The sequence below is a fragment of the Oncorhynchus nerka genome, linkage group LG25, assembly GCF_034236695.1.
Source record: "Oncorhynchus nerka isolate Pitt River linkage group LG25, Oner_Uvic_2.0, whole genome shotgun sequence".
Taxonomy (NCBI): Eukaryota; Metazoa; Chordata; class Actinopteri; order Salmoniformes; family Salmonidae; genus Oncorhynchus; species Oncorhynchus nerka.
The window spans coordinates 34,064,584-34,083,741 of NC_088420.1; the positions used below are offsets into that span (position 1 = coordinate 34,064,584).

The 19,158-nt window shown below is 43.9% G+C and overlaps 1 protein-coding gene across 1 annotated transcript in view; it reads right to left on the reverse strand.

The window, feature by feature from the left end:
• Positions 1–19,158, reverse strand: part of LOC115109412 (nuclear receptor ROR-alpha A) — a 293,549-nt gene that overhangs the window by 84,898 nt on the left and 189,493 nt on the right. The window contains exon 3 of the mRNA XM_029634268.2: positions 8,966–8,995. Coding sequence (XP_029490128.1) covers positions 8,966–8,995 — 30 coding nt within the window. The remainder of the gene's footprint in view (positions 1–8,965; positions 8,996–19,158) is intronic.

Below are 19,158 nucleotides of genomic sequence, written 5' to 3' on the forward strand. Positions count from 1 at the left end.
AGTAGTACATCTATTTACTGGTAAAATATACCTACCATTTCAAAGGCATTAGCTAAAACTACAATAGCATATGGATCTATATTGTGATACATTTAATGATAACAAGTGTCATGGTTCCTCCTGGCACCAGAGGGTGGCAGAGACCGCCATAGAGACTTTTATTGGACTCAGTTGTGTCTTATTATTTCATTATTGTGTTCCTGTTGAAATAGTTTTGTTTTCTGTGGTCCTTTGCAGAAGCTTGAATTGTTTACCGTGTGTGTTTGTTTCACGAGCGAGTTTTTTTTTTTAAACTTAGTGTTTGTTCGTTTCCCCCCCCCCCCCAGTGTACTGTGATCCTGCGGCTCATGTCTATCAGTAAAGTATTATGTTTTTCCTTAATAACTGATTCCTCGTCTGGTCTCATCTCTGCACCTGGGTCCAACCTTACCACTTCACAACAAGCTTCTGCCTCCAACATGGACCCAGCAGAGATCACACATATCAGGAATGTTGTAACCCACCAAGGAGCACTGCTGGGGTGGCAGCAAGAATAACTCTCCAAAATACCGGGCGCTTACCAACTTCCTCCAACCACAGTCCCAACCCAGGAGGAGCCAATGCCCAAGTCTCATCGCCTAGTGCTACAGGTGTCGCTGTAGTTCCTCCAGGGAACCTGCACCGGGAACCCAAGATCTCAGCCCCATGACGGCCACCCGGGAGGATCAAGGGGTTCCTCACTCAGTGTTCTCTGGTGTTCGAGCTACAGTCCCCCATGTTCCACACCGATTGGACCATGATGACTTTTATCACACTTTTATCATGACTTTTATCACAGGGTAACCTCCATCCCAGTGGCTAACCACTATCCTGGTGGTCGTCGATCATCTCTTCAAGGCAGCCCATTTAATCGCGTTATCCTCAGCAAAGGAGACCGCTGATCTCATGATAACCCATGTCTTTCGATTCCACAGACTTCCACAGGACATTTTCTCAGATCTTGGGCCCCAGTTTGTCGCACGGTATCTGTAGGCCTTCTGCTCCCTGTTGGGGGCATCGTTGAGTCTCTCCTCAGGGTTCCACCCACAGTCGAATGGGCAAACTGAGCGGGCCAACCAGGAGCTGGAGGAGGTACTCTGGTGTTTCGTCTCCACTCAGTCCAGCAAGTTCCTCGTCTGGGTGGAATATTCTCATAACACACTGCCGAACTCAACCACTGGGTTGTCGCTGTTCGAGTGTCAGTTCGGGCCAGTGTACTGTGATGCTACTGTCTATCAGTAAAGTATTATGTTTATCCTTAATCACTGGTTTCTCGTCTCTGGACCTGGGTCCAACCTCACAATTCGCTATTTTCCAGACAGTTTTCAGGTCTACTGTGTGTGCTGTGATGTCTAAATCATGTGCTTGAGTTGAACAGAGGATCACCGTGTCTGTCTGCGTATCTCTGAGGAGAGCAACTCAATACACAGAGCAGGTAAATAAATGAAGACGCAGGGACGAGGCCATGTTTCTCAATTAGTGGAGGCTGCCTCTTGTCACAATGGAGATAAACACTCTGGAGCGCACTCATTGTATTTATGAGTCTGGGCTGTATAGTCTGTAGTACGCTCCACTCTCCTCTCCTCTCCTCTCCTCTCCTCTCTCTCCTCTCCTCTCCTCTCCTCTCCTCTCCTCTCCTCTCCTGCTCCGTGATATCGGTGATACTGCCTCCCTCTGGAAATTCTATACCCATGCAAGACATACAGTATGTATGGATCTCTAACCTGCTAAAATATGATATATGATAATATAATATTATTATTATTATATTATTGCCAACATCCAGGCCTACTGTATTTACTGTGACAACAGAGTTATCCAAAGAAAGTTGGACAAATATCCCCGCACAATGAATCTTAAAAAATCTATGGAGTCATCCATATGAATAGAGTATACGACAGATGCACTTTAACAATGTTTCAACATTTCATATAACTCACAAACAGAACCCTTTAGGTGTACATTTTCTGTGCATTTTTCTACGTTTGTCATTACAGGAGAGCTGAAGTGAGAGGATTAAGCATGGGTAATCAGGAGATCTTCTCTCTGAGAGGAAGAGCAGCATGGTAAGACAAGCTATCTGGCTGGTATGTCGGTCCTATCAGAGCTGTTAGAGAGCGAGCAGCTTCAGTCTGCTGATGGGAGATTGTAGGTGAGAATGCTAATCTGTCTGTATAATCAGCTAGTCCATCTGATCCACAGGTCTACACCATCTCCCTCAACATATTTTAACACAAACTAATCATATCACAGGTAGGCATTCTGGAGGGCGTGACAAATTATTGTAGTTGGTGGTGCTCCTTGTAATGTCAAATATTTCATTAATATCACAATACTGTAAAAACATGCAAAAGAAGATATTTAACACAATGCTATGTGCCTTGATGGCATGACTGTTGACCATTATTTATTTAAATTCCACTTCAATGTCTGCTTTGAGTACCTCCACATTTAGTTGTTTAAATACAGCTGCCAAACAGCCATTTAGGGCCGTTCTGCGGCCCACTTTGCCTTGCTGTAGCATTATATAAACACATCCTATAAAGCTGTCAGGGAAAATGTAAAGGAAACCCATACTTGATTCTTACTGAGAATTATAGCTTTGTGGTAAGAGTTATATGGCCTGCTGGAGTTGGACCACCCCTAATGGTGGATGGAGTGAGAGGCACAAAATATAATGTGCATGCAAAAGTTCATAAAGAAAAAAAAAATTTGATGTGAGAATGTGCTCACCTCCCTTCTAAGTTTTGACCAGGCGTACCAATATCTGCTAGTGGTTGAAATGTTGTATTGCAAGCTGGCAAATAAGTATTTTGTGCAAATGGGGGATATGAAGAAAAGATTATTCATAAAAAACTAAATAGGAAAACATTAACAAGAACACAACCATTTGCTGTTAGTGAGATGTGTGAAAATCTATGTTTTATTTTTATTATAAAAAATAAGTTGACACAGGAATCTTTTTCCTATTTATTTTAATTTCATAACCATTGCAGAACATACTTTTCACCTCTGCCCGTGAAGGGTTCCTATTCCAGAAGGAGCCATGTTTCATTTATTTGGGCCTAGTAAATTGATAGTCTATATGTATTTCAAGTTTTGCAATATCATAGGCAGTGTGGTTTATAATACCGGTATACAGTCAAATTTAACAACAGATGATTACATTGAAGTTAGGTTTTTAATGCCACATATACAGTGGAACGGCTTGTTTGTTCTCTCCCAACAATGCAGTAATAAATATCAGTAGCACTATAAAAAACACTTTTTTAAAGTGAAGTAGAACAAAACTAACTACTGTAAGTAGGCCTACTGTAATGTTAAAGAATTTGCGGGCAATCCCTCACACATAGGTTGGGGGAAAAGCCGATGCAAAACATTGTTGAATTCAAACGTTCTGCTGACAGGTCCACGACAATTTGCCATTGTTTTCTCTTTCAGAAACCGACACAGTCTTTTCCAGATACAGCATAAATTACTGCTTACAGATGAAAACATTATGCCAACGCAGTTAATAGACCGGTAGCTTATGTGAAATATTTGACAGTATGGGTTACAGTATTGCTGTCATATAAACCCAATAACCTATTGATAAACTAAATATAACAAATCATAGTTTACATGCCAATAGTTCCAAATGATACAACAAATAAAGGGCGTTACTGTCACAATAAAAGGTGATTAGAGGTCTTTACTCTCATACTCTCATTATCTATCACAGTCTGAAGAAGCCATGATGGTCTGCAGCACAATAAATGAAATGTCTATTATCATCCAGAATATTTCACCTTCATAGGGCAGAGCACCCAGACATATAGGAGAGAGGAGATAGCATCTGCCAGGGAACAGATGCCCCTGTAATTTATATTGATGAGGGGACTGGCTGGTGTGGCTGCGTAGTAGGGAACTTCCAGGGGTCTGATCACTCAGGCAGGGAGAGGGGAGAGATAAGACAGAGGGATTGGCTCGGTCTCTGGGATCTCTGGGCTGGATGGGGGAGGTTTCTTCCGGAGTCTGCTCAGCTCAGACCCCAGACACTCAGCACTGGCCAGCATGCCACTGCAGGAGCCACTATGGGAGAGCCGGGTCTGACTGACAGACTGAATGACTGACAGATTGAATGAAGTGATGGCAGTCAGTGTGTAGTTGTAGTTCGAGAGACATAAATAGTGCTGTATGTAGCCAGCCTTAAACCACCATTTTGGGTGGGGCTATATCCACCTTATAACTTTAGTCTAGCCTGACGTACTAGAGCTCCCCTCCCAATCCACCAGATCTTCCCTCAGTCTCTGACCATTAACTGGCCTTTGAACCTTTCCCTGTGCATACACATCTTTGACTCGGGACTATCGCCTCTTCCTGTTTGCCCGGCACATCAATCATTGACTTGTAAAAGCACTTTACGATGATTTCTTGACACAGATCACATTTGAATATTTCTCATTGAAAAGAAAGTATGCAGTCCAGCCTCTGCCCAGGACTTTGAACCCAGAATCCTAAATGATGCTCTTTGATTTGAGACCCCTTCCGGTGTAGAGGTGCTTAGCTCTGGTCTAATTAAGACAGCAGTTGGGAATCCGATAAAGGGTCAAAGGACTTTGTCTTACCTTACAGAGGAGGGGAGGCCGAAAATCAAACATGCACACTTCAAACAACTCACTTCATCCATCCCTCTAGACGGGCAAATACCTTAACACAGTCATCTACTTGACCTGAACATTATTTTCAGAGACAGTTTACGTGGCTGCTTCAGTCAAGGGAAGGCTATAGGGCTGACTAGTGCAGACCGAGGATCATTTCCTCTGCTGTGCTCTGATGTTCAAAACAGCTTTTTAGGAGTGTTTTAAAGGGAGTGATCTAACCCTGCTCTCTCAGTCTGAGATAGTCAGACCGCTCTTATAGAAAAGCCCTCTGGTCTTCCCTCTCCATAAGTTTCATCATGATGATCAGAGTGAAAGAACAGGCTTCAGGGCTTCTCTACCATTCATACACACATAGACAGAGACACATGTGTACACAGAAGCCCATGCACCACACACACACGCACATTTTTCAATGTAAATATTGTGTGGCTTCAGTTTAAAGAGACAGAGAATCTCTGAGATGGCTTACTATTTGAGTTTACATAGCATTCATAACACCATGCCATGTCACAAACCATCTCTCTGTATTTCTCTGACAGCATCTCTTTTTCAGAAATACACAGTGCTTATAGGTAACTCAGCCTCTAAAGGTTACACACTAAAAACAAATTGCTCTATAGACTGCAAAATAAGGGTTATTTGGCTTGCAACCATAGCAACAAAAACTATTTTTTGGTGCTAAATGGAAACTTTTTTGAATGTTCTATAAAGAACCATGTTCAGAAGGTTCTAAATATAACCTATAAGGTGCTATAAAGAATATTATCCTAAAGTTTTATAAAGAACCATTAAAAAGGTTATATATACAAAAGTATGTGGACATCCATTCAAATGAGTGGATTCGGCTATATCAGCCACACCGTTGCTGACAGGTGTATAAAATCGAGTACACCACCATGCAATCTCCATAGACAAACATTGGCAGTAGAATGGCCTTACTGAAGAGTGACTTTCAATGTTGCACCATCATAGGATGCCACCTTTCCAACAAGTCAGTTCGTCAAATGTCTGCCCTGCTAGAGCTGCCCTGGTCAACTGTAGGTGGTGTTATAGTGAAGTGAAAATATCTAGGAGTAACTCCACTCAGCCGTGAAGTGGTAGGCCACACAAGCTCACAGAACGGGACCACCGAGTACTGACGCACATAGCGTGTAAAACATGTCTGTCCTCAGTTGCAACACTCATTACAGAGTTACAAATTGCCTCTGGAAGCAACGTCAGCACAATAACTGTTCATTTGGAGCTTTATGAAATGGGTTTCCATGGCTGAGCAGCCGCACAAAAGCCTAAGATCACCATGCACAATGCCAAGTGACGCCTGGAGTGGTGTAAAGCTCGCCGCCATTGGACTCTGGAGCAGTGGAAATGCGTTCTCTGAAGTGATGAATTAACGCTTCATCTGGCAAATCTGGGTTTGGCGGGTGCCAGGAAAACGCTATGTGCCCGAATGCATAATGCCTACTGTAAAGTTTGGTGGAGGAGGAATAATGGACTGGGGCTGTTTTTCATGTTTCCAGCTAGGCCCAATAGTTTCAGTGAAGGGAAATCTGTAGCATACAATGACATTCTGGACGATTCTGTGATTCCAACTTTGTGGCAGCAGTTTGGGAAAGGCCCTTTCCTGTTTCAGCCTGACACTGTCATGCACAAAGCGAGGTCCATACAGAAATGATTTGTCGAGATCAGTGTGGAAGACCTTGACTGGCCTGCACAGAGCCCTGACCTTAACCCCATCAAACACCTTTGGGATGAATTCGAACACCGACTGCGAGCCAGGCTTAAACGCCCAACATCAGTGCCCGACCTCACTAATGCTCTGTATGGACTTGTGGCTGAATGGAAGCAAGTCCACGCAGCAATGTTCCACCATCTAGTGGAAAGCCTTATTGCAGCAAAGGGGGGTCCAACCACATATTAATGCCAATGATTTTGGAATGAGAGGTTCGGCGAGAAGGGGTCCACATACTTTTGGTCATGTAGTGTAGCACCAAAAAAGTGGCTACAACCCTTTTTGGGGCTATATTTTTAAGGTTCTTTATAGAAACTATATGACGATTTAGATCTATAAAGAACCTTTCACAATCTCAAATGTTCTTTGTAGAATGATTCAGTTTTTTGAAATTCTGATTTAATAGCCATATTAAAATTCCATAGGTTTTATTGTGGTGTTTATTAACAAGTTGAATCAGGTTTGATGGCTCTAAGAACAGATGGGGATCCCTGAGGAGAGAATTAAGAACTACTGATTTAGAAAACTGTTCTAAATTGACACAAGGCCATATGTGAGTCTTTCATGAGACAACTTCACTGGTCATAGTCATATATATAATGTTTAATAGCATAACACAACAGATTAGTTCAACTGGAATGACACTCTCACTCACAGTTGCACAGAAAGAGCTGTGAGCAAACCACGCCCCAACATATTTGGATGACTCGCCGCCCCTACATTTGAATTATTGCTAAAAGAGGAAAGAAACCTTTTTTGAACTGCAAAGAACTATTGCAGGGCTTAAAGGGTTCTTTGGGTCACTATGGTTCCACATAAAACAATCACTCTTCTCAAAGAACCCTTGACAAACCCTCATCTTTGTTTTTTCAGTTGCAAGCATTGCAGAGAACAAAGAGGAGCTTCAGCAAACTATCTGGCTGGGATATCAGTGCATGATTTCAAACAGTCATATGACTGCATATCATTTCAATTTCCTCTCTGGCGTTATTAAAATATTCTCTCCAGTTCTACACACAGATAGGGAATAATGAAGAATAGCAATAATGAAAAAAAGTTGAGTTGAGAAAATGTGAAAGTATAAGGTTATGTTGCTGTTGGAGGTCAATGTGTGATGTGAGAACGGTATTCCGAATACACACAGTAGGCCTACTATAGTAACAGTAGTAATACAAAACACAACATTCATTTAATCTTCTTTTCATCCTAAGTATAAGGTATAGGCCTATTGCAGTGTGTGATTTTAAAATGTGGTTTTATAAAAGTAGGCAAGTTATGCTCCAGTTTCAACTGTTCTGCCTTACTATTATTCAACCATGCTGGTCATTTATGAACATTTGAACATCTTGGCCACGTTCTGTTATAATCTCCACCCGGCACAGCCAGAAGAGGACTGGCCACCCCACATATGCTCTCTCTAATTCTCTCTTTCTTTCTCTCTCTCGGAGGACCTGAGCCCTAGGACCGTGCCCCAGGACTACCTGACAGTGAAATGGATTGGCGTAGGCAAGTCTCGGGAGTCCATGATCCAGATCTTCTAAGGTCTTCTCCACACTGTAGCCACCACCAAACCAGACCCTCAGTCCCCCCTCTCTTCCGATGGTTACCTGGTTCCAGTGGCCTGGGAAACTGGTCCTATGCTACTGGTCCTATGCTATGCCACTCCTCGGTCCCCAACTCACTTCCACACCACAGACACCAACCTGGGAGCTGCTCCTGGGGATGCTCTTATCATCCTATCCATGATCCCGCTCTCTCCTTATTCTCTCTCTGTCTCTCTGTCTCTGAAGACCTGTGTGGGACTCTTCAAAATGGCCTCCTCAGGCGTTAACAGGGAAGTACACTTCAGTTGCTTGCCAGCCTACGTCTGTTACTCCCCATGTTTGGTTTGTCAGAAAGCCCTCAGAGCTGCCTCTGGCCTTTCTTTATGGATCTGTTATCCTGACATCCTTGCACACCACACACACACTCAAATCACACAAAACCATACTCAAATCCAGGTGTGTGACACTGTCATTGACCCGTCTGCAAGCCAATGTCAGAAACGATATGACCATGTTCATGTAAGTCGCTCTGGATAAGAGCGTCTGCTAAATGACTTAAATGTAAATGTAAATGATGACTCCTTGCTGTCCCCAGTCCACCTGACTGTGCTGCTGCTCCAGTTTCAACTGTTCTGCCTTATTATTATTCGACCATGCTGGTCATTTATGAACATTTGAACATCTTGGTCATGTTCTGTTATAATCTCTACCCGGCACAGCCAGAAGAAACTGGCCACCCCACATAGCCTGGTTCCTCTCTAGGTTTCTTCCTAGGTTTTGGCCTTTCTAGGGAGTTTTTCCTAGCCACCGTGCTTTTACACCTGCATTGTTTGCTGTTTGGGGTTTTAGGCTGGGTTTCTGTACAGCACTTTGAGATATCAGAAGGGCTATATAAATAAATTTGATTTGATTTGATGTTGTTGTATTAAATTATAATCATGCAATAATGTCGGCTAATGTACATATTGTTACGTGTTTTGGTATTAATTTCAAACAAGTTGAATACATGTTTCCAAATGGTTTGTACTCACAGGTATGTGTCTTCTTTGTTACTGAAATACCTGAAAAACAGAGAGAAACAGATTTATTAAAACTTCCATTAAATCTGTAAATTAAGGACAGTCATACAATATCCCCAGGCCTAACTTAACCCCTTTGCGCACCATGACTGTGTTGCTATGTGACTGGGCTGCTGTGGCCCTGTAGTGCTCCTGTCTGTCTCTCGGCTAGATCACAGAGGTCACAGAGGACCCATGTAGGCTCAGCGCAGTGGTGTGACTAGCTCTTCGACTGAAAAACACATTGGAACAACCCTGGCAAGGTGGCTCCAACCCCACAGACAACAGCATCCAGATAGCGAAAATTCATACAAAAACAAACCAAGTCCGGAATACAAATCTGCACAAACATGGTAATGCCCCCACGTGTGACCTCACAAGGCCTATAGTCTGTACATGAGTAATTATTTTCCCCAGAGCGGGAAACGGCAGCGCTGTAACCTCACTGTGAGTCAGACCTGTGTTCTGAGGGTGAGGCGGAGCAGGAGAAGGAGCGCGACTGGCAGTCCTCAGCTTTCCCCCCTTCGGGTGTCAACTCATCTGATGAGCCTCCCTGGTTTAATGCCCTGGGAGCCCGACACGGGCCATCGCACAGCCAACCATGGGCCCCAGTGGGTCCGGATGCTCATGCTTTGCAGGGTGAGAGCACACTAATAGATCCCACATGTCATGCGGAAGCAATGGCACATTTTTCTCCAGCTTGCAGCTGAATATCAGGGGATGACGGGCTGACATGATTCAATCATTCTCGTTGGGGGAAAAAAGAGCGACTGGCAGGAGATAACAATGTTTCAGACACATTTGAGGGGAAAGACCAACGAGGGGGGAAACAAATAAGCCCGTCAGCTTTCTGTACACAGAAACACATCTGATATCAGGTCCAAGGAGCTGAAAGAGAGAGGGGAAACTATAGTGGGGCGAGATGATGACCTTGTTGGACTGTGATAGAGACAGCGTCACACGCTTTGAACCTAAAACGGTTCTACGGCTGTCCACATAGGAACCCTTTTGGGTTCCAGGTAAAATCCTTTCCATAGAGGGTTCTACATGGAACCCAAAAGAGTTCTACCTGAAACCAAAAACGGTTCTACCTGGAACCAAAAATGGTTATCCTATGGGGACAGCCGAAGAGCCCTTTTGGAACCCTTTTTTCCCTAAGAGTGCAGGACTAACTAGCATGGGATCATAGCGTGTGATCAGTCACGATTCATGATATTATCTAGAGAAATAACCATGCTTTACCATTTCAAAAAGCAAAGTACAGGAGACTGCATTTCGTTCCCTTCACCCTTAAGGCTGAAAGTGATTAAAAAACTGGACCTGACATTGTGAATGTAATTGAATTAGTTTCTATTGTCATGTTTGGATGATTTCAATAGCTCTTAACGAGCTGCACAGTTTGACATGTTGTTGTATTGTATGTGTAATGGAATATCCTTTTTAGAGTGACCAGGACAAATCTGTCTGTTGGGCTGTCCGCTTATCAAGATACAATATTATAACCATACTTAGGCGCTGATAAGATATGTATTGCAAATCTCATGATTCTACTGTATATGTATTGTGATTTTATTGCGTTTCGATTTTCCAAACATATTGCTCACCATATGTCTGCTGCAGAGGGACAAGGGAGAGCTGTGAGAAAACAGCTGTGAGTTTTGATCAGTCATGGAAATAAGTGCTGAGAACAAATTGTCTCCCTATTTAAAAGGAAGATGAAGAACACGCTATGATGGAACAATACTTGAGTTTTGGTGCTGGTACAGCCAACTTGCGCGAAAATAATATTGCGAAATATTGTCAAAAATAATATCCCGATATGTAACTACATCCATTTTTCCCCACATCACTTCTTATCAGATGGGATAATATCTGTGTCCTGTTGTTTCGAAGACATTTAGGAATGTGGTAATTAGTATCTGGGTGTGATGTCCTTTCTTTTGTTTTCGCAAGAAAACTGCAAATGAATGTTCATTTAGGTTGTGGGGGGGGGGAGTTTCATGTATAAAATGTCTGAGTATCCTTTGGTTCATCAATGTCTTGTCTGCAAACTCCAGCGTAAAAACACTTTCTCTCTAAGAGATGATTCTGAACTGAAGACACGTGTAACCACTTATTGGTGATAGAAATGGACTCCGTCTTATTTTGAAATGTATTCCATGAACACTCCTATTTTGGAAGTGTTAATTCATTCGTGACTAAAAAATCTATTAATTTATTGGAGTAAATGCATTCCTTATTTATAAAGTAACTATTTGTTTGACTATATGTTCGTAATATTATATTTGTAAATCCTAAATTGTACAGTCATTTACACTACACATAATAACAGGAATGGTGAGGCAATACTATATCTATATCTTCAAGACAAAGGGTGGCTACTTTGAAGAATCTAAAATATGAAATATATTTTGATTTGTTTAACACTTTTTGGGTTACTACATGATTCCATCAGAATAATTCCTAGTGTTGATGTCTTCACTATTATCATACAATATAGAAAATAGTAAAATAAAGAAAAACCCTTGAATGAATAGGTGTGTCCAAACTTTTGACTGGTACTGTATATCTCAACATGTTGTTTCCTGCAGAAAAGGCAATGGGATGAGAAAGAATCTAAAGAATTAACATGGTGTACCCAATGATAAGGGAATATAATAGTGATGCTCCAGAGCAGTGTTGATAATAGCGAACGGTGAGAGCCACATGACATCTGTGTGTACCCAACAGTTTACCACAAAGCCACAAGGATTGAAAAGAGACACACTCTGATGCGCTAAACAAGACCAAACTAAGAAGGTCCATATTTTGTGCTCTTTCTGTTACTAATTGTCTTATTATGTCTCCCTGTATCCCCCTGCACTGCACTGTGTATTAGCCCTGTGTATCTGAATCCTGTTGGCCCAGTCCTATCAGCTATTTGTCTCCCATCCTCCCCACGTCACGAACAGCCATTCTGTCAATGTCACTTAGAGATAAGAAAACTAATCGTTACACCAAAAATGTACTTAGACATAAAGGAGGAAATCATTACTGTCAACAGAGCTAAAGGCTCCATGGCAGGGGAGGGGAGGAGAGGAAGATGTGCACAGTTAGCCCACTTCCTCCTCTATGTGTTATTCAGAGACCTCTGATTGGAGGTGGCACAGGGTAGGGGCCGGGGAGCCAATATGTGAGTCAGGCTGTGGGAAGGGGAGGGGGAGGGTGGGCTTGGCTCTGGTGTTTTGGGCAGAAACAACCTCTGTGTCAATACGGTATGTCTACTCCACTGGAGGGCAGGTTCAGAGGTCACTTTGTCGGTGATTCTCTCCTTGACAGACAGGCGATCTAACATAAACAAGCTTGCCGTTACTAGACCATAGTAGAGTGTATACAAGTCTATGGCCATTCATGTGTCCCTTTAGCCAAACATTTTGATAATGTTATACATTAAACTTCCCTCATTTGACTACTGAGCTAATTAATATTTCTAGTAGAGATTACAATTTGTCACAATGGAAGGAGGGGATGGCTGTCACCTTGAAACCTTTGATCATTCTGATTCTACCTCACAGTGGTAAACATTCACAGCACACATTCTCTCCAGTCTCTTCTCATGAGAATTGCCACCTTGTCAGATCAGAAAGGAGTAGGTGTGCAGACGGCTGGAGGTTAACCTCCACTACATCTATCTGCAGGGGGCACACATCCTGTAAACATGCCACTGAGACATAAGGGGAGCGGGCCGGGCCGGGGAGCGGGCTGGGGTGCGGGCTGGGGCCAGGCCAAGCAGCCGAGTGGTGCTTCTTCGGCGAAGACTGCAGCTCAAAGTGACAGCGCTGTAATGAAGTCTGAGGCGTGCGGCAGGCCATACGTCATAATTCCAAGTTCCTTAAAGCCTGACAGGGAATGATTATCATGGATGGTTATTGTCACCCTCCCTCCCTGGGAGACACCGTTGCATTCAGGGGTTGTTGCACCGTGACATTCAAAGTTACAGTCTCCTTCATATAATGGAGCTGTCCTCTCAGCGCGCTAATGGGAGCGATCCATTTAACCTGTGCCAGAAACACACAGATGAGGAAGTTCCTAATGCGAAGCTCCTCCCGCGGGGACGTCACACTCTCCCCCTGGCTGCTCCCTGCCTTCCTGCTGCTTGATTCATTGACTGGCGCTCCTCACTTATCCTCATTCACTGCTCAGTCTGGGGAGACAGGGAGGCCCACTTCCTCCAGTCCGCTTCCCGCTTCGCTCTGCTTGGCACTCCAACGTTCTACGCCCAATGCGCACAAGGACACGGCCAGCACAGACCAGACCAGAGCAGCACAGCAGCCCCAGCTACAGGAGGCCTCACACACTTGTGCCTGGTAGCGAATAGTGGGGTTCTCCTGAAATCATGGGCTATTGAACCCAAGTAGTCAGAGCCCATCAGTGTCCATTATTAGGGCCATCTTTTCTCTGATAGACATTGGAACTGTAAATACAATTCACTTTCAGAGTAATTTACATCCAAAGCATCATGCAACACAAATAAAAGAGTACAATACACTATATTGAGTGCCATATGAAATAAATTATATAGTGCACTTTAGCTGGCTGTACTAAGAGTGAGGAGAGAAGTAAATGTTACAAGAAAGGTTCCCAATACAATAAGTACTGACATACACAATATACGGTAAGATGAATTGAGGAGCTAGCTCAGCTTCATACACAGTCACTCCAATAAGTGTCCCTTCTGTAGTGACACACTTAGCCTTATTATACTAGTAAAAACTATAAATGCAAAAATGTAATGATTAAAAAAGCATAATGGTTCTAATCAGCTGCCCCCTAATATACTAAAACACTTAATCCATGGAGAGGCCAACTCTCTGGGGAGGCGTAGGAGAAAAATGACTTCTCTGTCTCCAGGCACTGTTATTTCTGGTCATTTCTAATTGGTTTTAACTAAAAGCAACCACTCAGAGGGCTCCACAGGTTACCCCTATGCATCACTATGGAATTATCTACAAATAGAAGATTTACATCCAAATTAGTTTTAGAGGACACCACAATTGTCTTTCATGAGAAGAGAGGAGAAAGATGGAGAAAAAAAAACAATAATATATTTATCTCTATATATATTTTTATATAAGCCTGGATATCTAAAATTATCAGAATGGCTCAATGATTACCAGATAGAGCCCTTGTTGACCACAAGGGCTATCTTGCAGACTCTTCCCTCCCTACAGTATATTTGCCAAACTCCTGCACGCTTCTCCCCCTGTGCAGTTCTGCTTTATTGGGCCTGTGAGTCTCCAGGTGAGCCCTCAATGCGGTGTGTGCGGAGCTGTGTGGTGGCTCGTGAATTATACATGGTGGCAGAGGAATAGACGTGGCCCAGGAGGGCCGCGGGAACAGCAGGCATGGCTAGGAGGCAGATTGAATACTCTGACGGAATTTTAATTGTACCGCAGGGAGCTGAGCAATAAGCGCTATTGTTATTGGTGAGATGCCGCAGCCCAGGTTCACTCAGCTGAGTGCTTGAACAAATGGTGAGAGCCACAAACATTCACGTAACGGTGCTGCAATGCTCCCGGCCTTAACGAGGGATCGCATTGCCTTTTGTAAGAGGCCATCGTGAGGAGGAAGGTTCATAACAACAACGTAATATTCATATTTACAATGATACTAAATAATCTGTGAATCTTTAACACCATAGCTTACTGCCAAGTGTTGTTTCCTAACACTCTCAGAAGACCAATGAAGGTGAGCCGATTTCAGAAAAAGTGTGGTCTGAAAAATTATAAATAATTAACAACTTCCTTTTCATTCAGAAAAAAACTGTCTGTAATTCGGTAACAAGCCAAACGACAGTGTTTCTGCTGCTCCTGATCCTCCATTGCAGTCTACTCCTCTGCAACCCTTTGAGAGCTGGTCCCTGGGGGCCGGTAAAACACAGGAATCCCCTCTGTGCTGGTCAAAATGAGGCCAGGGGCACAGTACAGGCCTCTGTGTGTGTGTGGACTCTGAGCGGGAGATTCCTAGCTCTCAGTAATCTCCCTGTGATCCAGCCTGAACCACACACGAAACCCAATACCCTCTCAACCTGAACCATAAATACAGCCCATCCAGACCAACCTGATTCTCTGAACTGTAGTGGCCTGTACTATACTGTACAACACAGCATGCACTGACCACTACTGGGTGTGCTCATAGGCTCACACAAAACAACACACAGTTATATATATATATATATATATATATATATATATATATATATATATATATATATATATATACAGTGGGGAGAACAAGTATTTGATACACTGCCGATTTTGCAGGTTTTCCTACTTACAACCCATGTAGAGGTCTGTAATTTTTATCATAGGTACACTTCAACTGTGAGGGACGGAATCTAAAACAAAATCCAGAAAATCACATTGTATTATTTTTAAGTAATTAATTTGAATTTTATTGGATGACATAAGTATTTGATACATCAGAAAAGCAGAACTTAATATTTGGTACAGAAACATTTGTTTGCAATTACAGAGATCATACATTTCCTGTAGTTCTTGACCAGGTTTGCACACACTGCAGCAGGGATTTTGGCCCACTCCTCCATACAAACCTTCTCCAGATCCTTCAGGTTACGGGGCAGTCACTGGCCAATACGGACTTTCAGCTCCCTCCAAAGATTTTATATTGGGTTCAGGTCTGAAGACTGGCTATGCCACTCCAGGACCTTGAGATGCTTCTTACGGAGCCACTCCTTAGTTGCCCTGGCTGTGTGTTTCGGGTCGTTGTCATGCTGGAAGACCCAGCCACGACCCATCTTCAATGCTCTTACTGAGGGAATGAGGCTATTGGCCAAGATCTCGAGATACATGGCCCCATCCATCCTCCCCTCAATACGATGCAGTCATCCTGTCCCCATTTGCAGAAAAGCATCCCCAAAGAATGATGTTTCCACCTCCATGCTTCACGGTTGGGATGGTGTTCTTGGGGTTGTACTCATTTTTCTTCTTCCTCCAAAAAAGGCGAGTGGAGTTTAGACCAAAAAGCTCTATTTTTGTCTCATCAGACACATTGACCTTCTCCCATTCCTCTTCTGGATCATCCAGATGGTCATTGGCAAACTTCAGACGGGCCTGGACATGCGCTGGCTTGAGAAGGGGGACCTTGCGTGCGCTGCCGGATTTTAATCCATGACGGCGTAGTGTGTTACTAATGGTTTTCTTTGAGACTGTGGTCCCAACTCTCCTCAGGTCATTGACCAGGTCCTGCCGTGTAGTTCGGCGCTGATCCCTCACCTTCTTCATGATCATTGATGTCCCACGAGCTGAGATCTTGCATGGAGCCCCAGACCGAGGGTGATTGACCGTCATCTTGAACTTCTTCCATTTTCTAATAATTGCCCCAACAGTTGTTGCCTTCTCACCAAGCTGCTTGCCTATTGTCCTGTAGCCCATCCCAGCCTTGTGCAGGTCTACAATTGAACCCTGATGTCCTTACACAGCTCTCTGGTCTTGGCCATTGTGGAGAGGTTGGAGTCTGTTTAATTGAGTGTGTGGACAGGTGTATTTTATACAGGTAACGAGTTCAAACCGGTGCAGTTAATACAGGTAATGAGTGGAGAACAGGGGGGCTTCTTAAAGTAAAAATAAAAAGTCTATGAGAGCCTTAAAATTCATACAATGTGATTTTTTGATTTTTTATTTAGATTCCGTCTCTCACAGTTGAAGTTTACCTATGATAAAAAATTACAGACCTCTACATGCTTTGTAAGTTGGAAAACCTGCAAAATCAGCAGTTTATCAAATACTTGTTCTCAAAAAAGTATTTAGTCAGCCACCAATTGTGCAAGTTCTCCCACTTAAAAAGATGAGAGAGGCCTGTAATTTTCATCATAGGTACACTTCAACTATGACAGACAAAATGAGAGAAAAAAATCCAGAAAATCACATTGTAGGATTTGTCATGAATTCATTTGCAAATTATGTTGGAAAATAAGTATTTGGTCACCTACAAACAAGCAAGATTTCTGGCTCTCACAGACCTGTAACTTCTTCTTTAAGAGGCTCCTCTGTCCTCCACTCGTTACCTGTATGAATGGCACCTGTTTGAACTTGTTATCAGTATAAAACACACCTCTCCACAACCTCAAACAGTCACACTCCAAACTCCACTATGGCCAAGACCAAAGAGCTGTCGAAGGACACCAGAAACTAAATTGTAGACCTGCACCAGGCTGGGAAGACTGAATCTGCAATAGGTAAGCAGCTTGGTTTGAAGAAATCAACTGTGGGAGCAACTATTAGGAAATGGAAGACATACAAGACCACTGATAATCTCCCTCGATCTGGGGCTCCACGCAAGATCTCACCCCGTGGGGTCAAAATGATCACAAGAACGGTGAGCAAAAATCCAAGAACCACACGGGGGAACCTAGTGAATGACCTGCAGAGAGCTGGGACCAAAGTAACAAAGCCTACCATCAGTAACACACTACACCGCCAGGGACTCAAATCCCGCAGTGCCAGACGTGTCCCCCTGCTTAAGCCAGTACATGTCCAGGCCCGTCTGAAGTTTGCTAGAGAGCATTTGGATGATCCAGAAGAAGATTGGGAGAATGTCATATGGTCAGATGAAACCAAAATATAACCTTTTGGTAAAAACTCAACTTGTCGTGTTTGGAGAACAAAGAATGCTGAGTTGCATCCAAAGAACACCATACTACTGTGAAGCATGGGGGTGGAAACATCATGCTTGGGGGCTGTTTTCCTGCAAAGGGACCAGGGCGACTGATCCGTGTAAAGGAAAGAATGAATGGGGCCATCTATCGTGAGATTTTGAGTGAAAATCTCCTTCCATCAGCAAGGGGATTGAAGTTGAAACATGGCTGGGTCTTTCAGCATGACAATGTTCCCAAACACACCGCCCGGGCAACAAAGGATTGGCTTCATAAGAAGCATTTCAAGGTCCTGGAGTGGCCTAGCCAGTCTCCAGATCTCAACTCCATAGAAAGTCTTTGGAGGGAGTTGAAAGTCCGTGTTGCCCAGAAACAGCCCCAAAACATCACTGCTCTAGAGGAGATATGCATGGAGGAATGGGCCAAAATACCAGAAACAGTGTGCGAAAACCTTGTGAAGACTTGCAGAAAACGTTTGACCTCTGTCATTGCCAACAAAGGGTATATAACAAAGTATTGAGATAACATTTACATTTACATTACATTACATTTAAGTCATTTAGCAAACGCTCTTATCCAGAGCGACTTACAAATTGGTGCGTTCACCTTATGACATCCAGTGGAACAGCCACTTTACAATAGTGCATCTAAATCTTTTAAGGGGGGGTGAGAAGGATTACTTTATCCTATCCTAGGTATTCCTTAAAGAGGTGGGGTTTCAGGTGTCTCCGGAAGGTGGTGATTGACTCCGCTGTCCTGGCGTCGTGAGGGAGTTTGTTCCACCATTGGGGGGCCAGAGCAGCGAACAGTTTTGACTGGGCTGAGCGGGAACTGTACTTCCTCAGTGGTAGGGAGGCGAGCAGGCCAGAGGTGGATGAACGCAGTGCCCTTGTTTGGGTGTAGGGCCTGATCAGAGCCTGGAGGTACTGAGGTGCCGTTCCCCTCACAGCTCCGTAGGCCAGCACCATGGTCTTGTAGCGGATGCGAGCTTCAACTGGAAGCCAGTGGAGAGAGCGGAGGAGCGGGGTGACGTGAGAGAGCTTGGGAAGGTTGAACACCAGACGGGCTGCGGCGTTCTGGATGAGTTGTAGGGGTTTAATGGCACAGGCAGGGAGCCCAGCCAACAGCGAGTTGCAGTAATCCAGACGGGAGATGACAAGTGCCTGGATTAGGACCTGCGCCGCTTCCTGTGTGAGGCAGGGTCGTACTCTGCGGATGTTGTAGAGCATGAACCTACAGGAACGGGCCACCGCCTTGATGTTAGTTGAGAACGACAGGGTGTTGTCCAGGATCACGCCAAGGTTCTTAGCGCTCTGGGAGGAGGACACAATGGAGTTGTCAACCGTGATGGCGAGATCATGGAACGGGCAGTCCTTCCCCGGGAGGAAGAGCAGCTCCGTCTTACCGAGGTTCAGCTTGAGGTGGTGATCCGTCATCCACACTGATATGTCTGCCAGACATGCAGAGATGCGATTCGCCACCTGGTCATCAGAAGGGGGAAAGGAGAAGATTA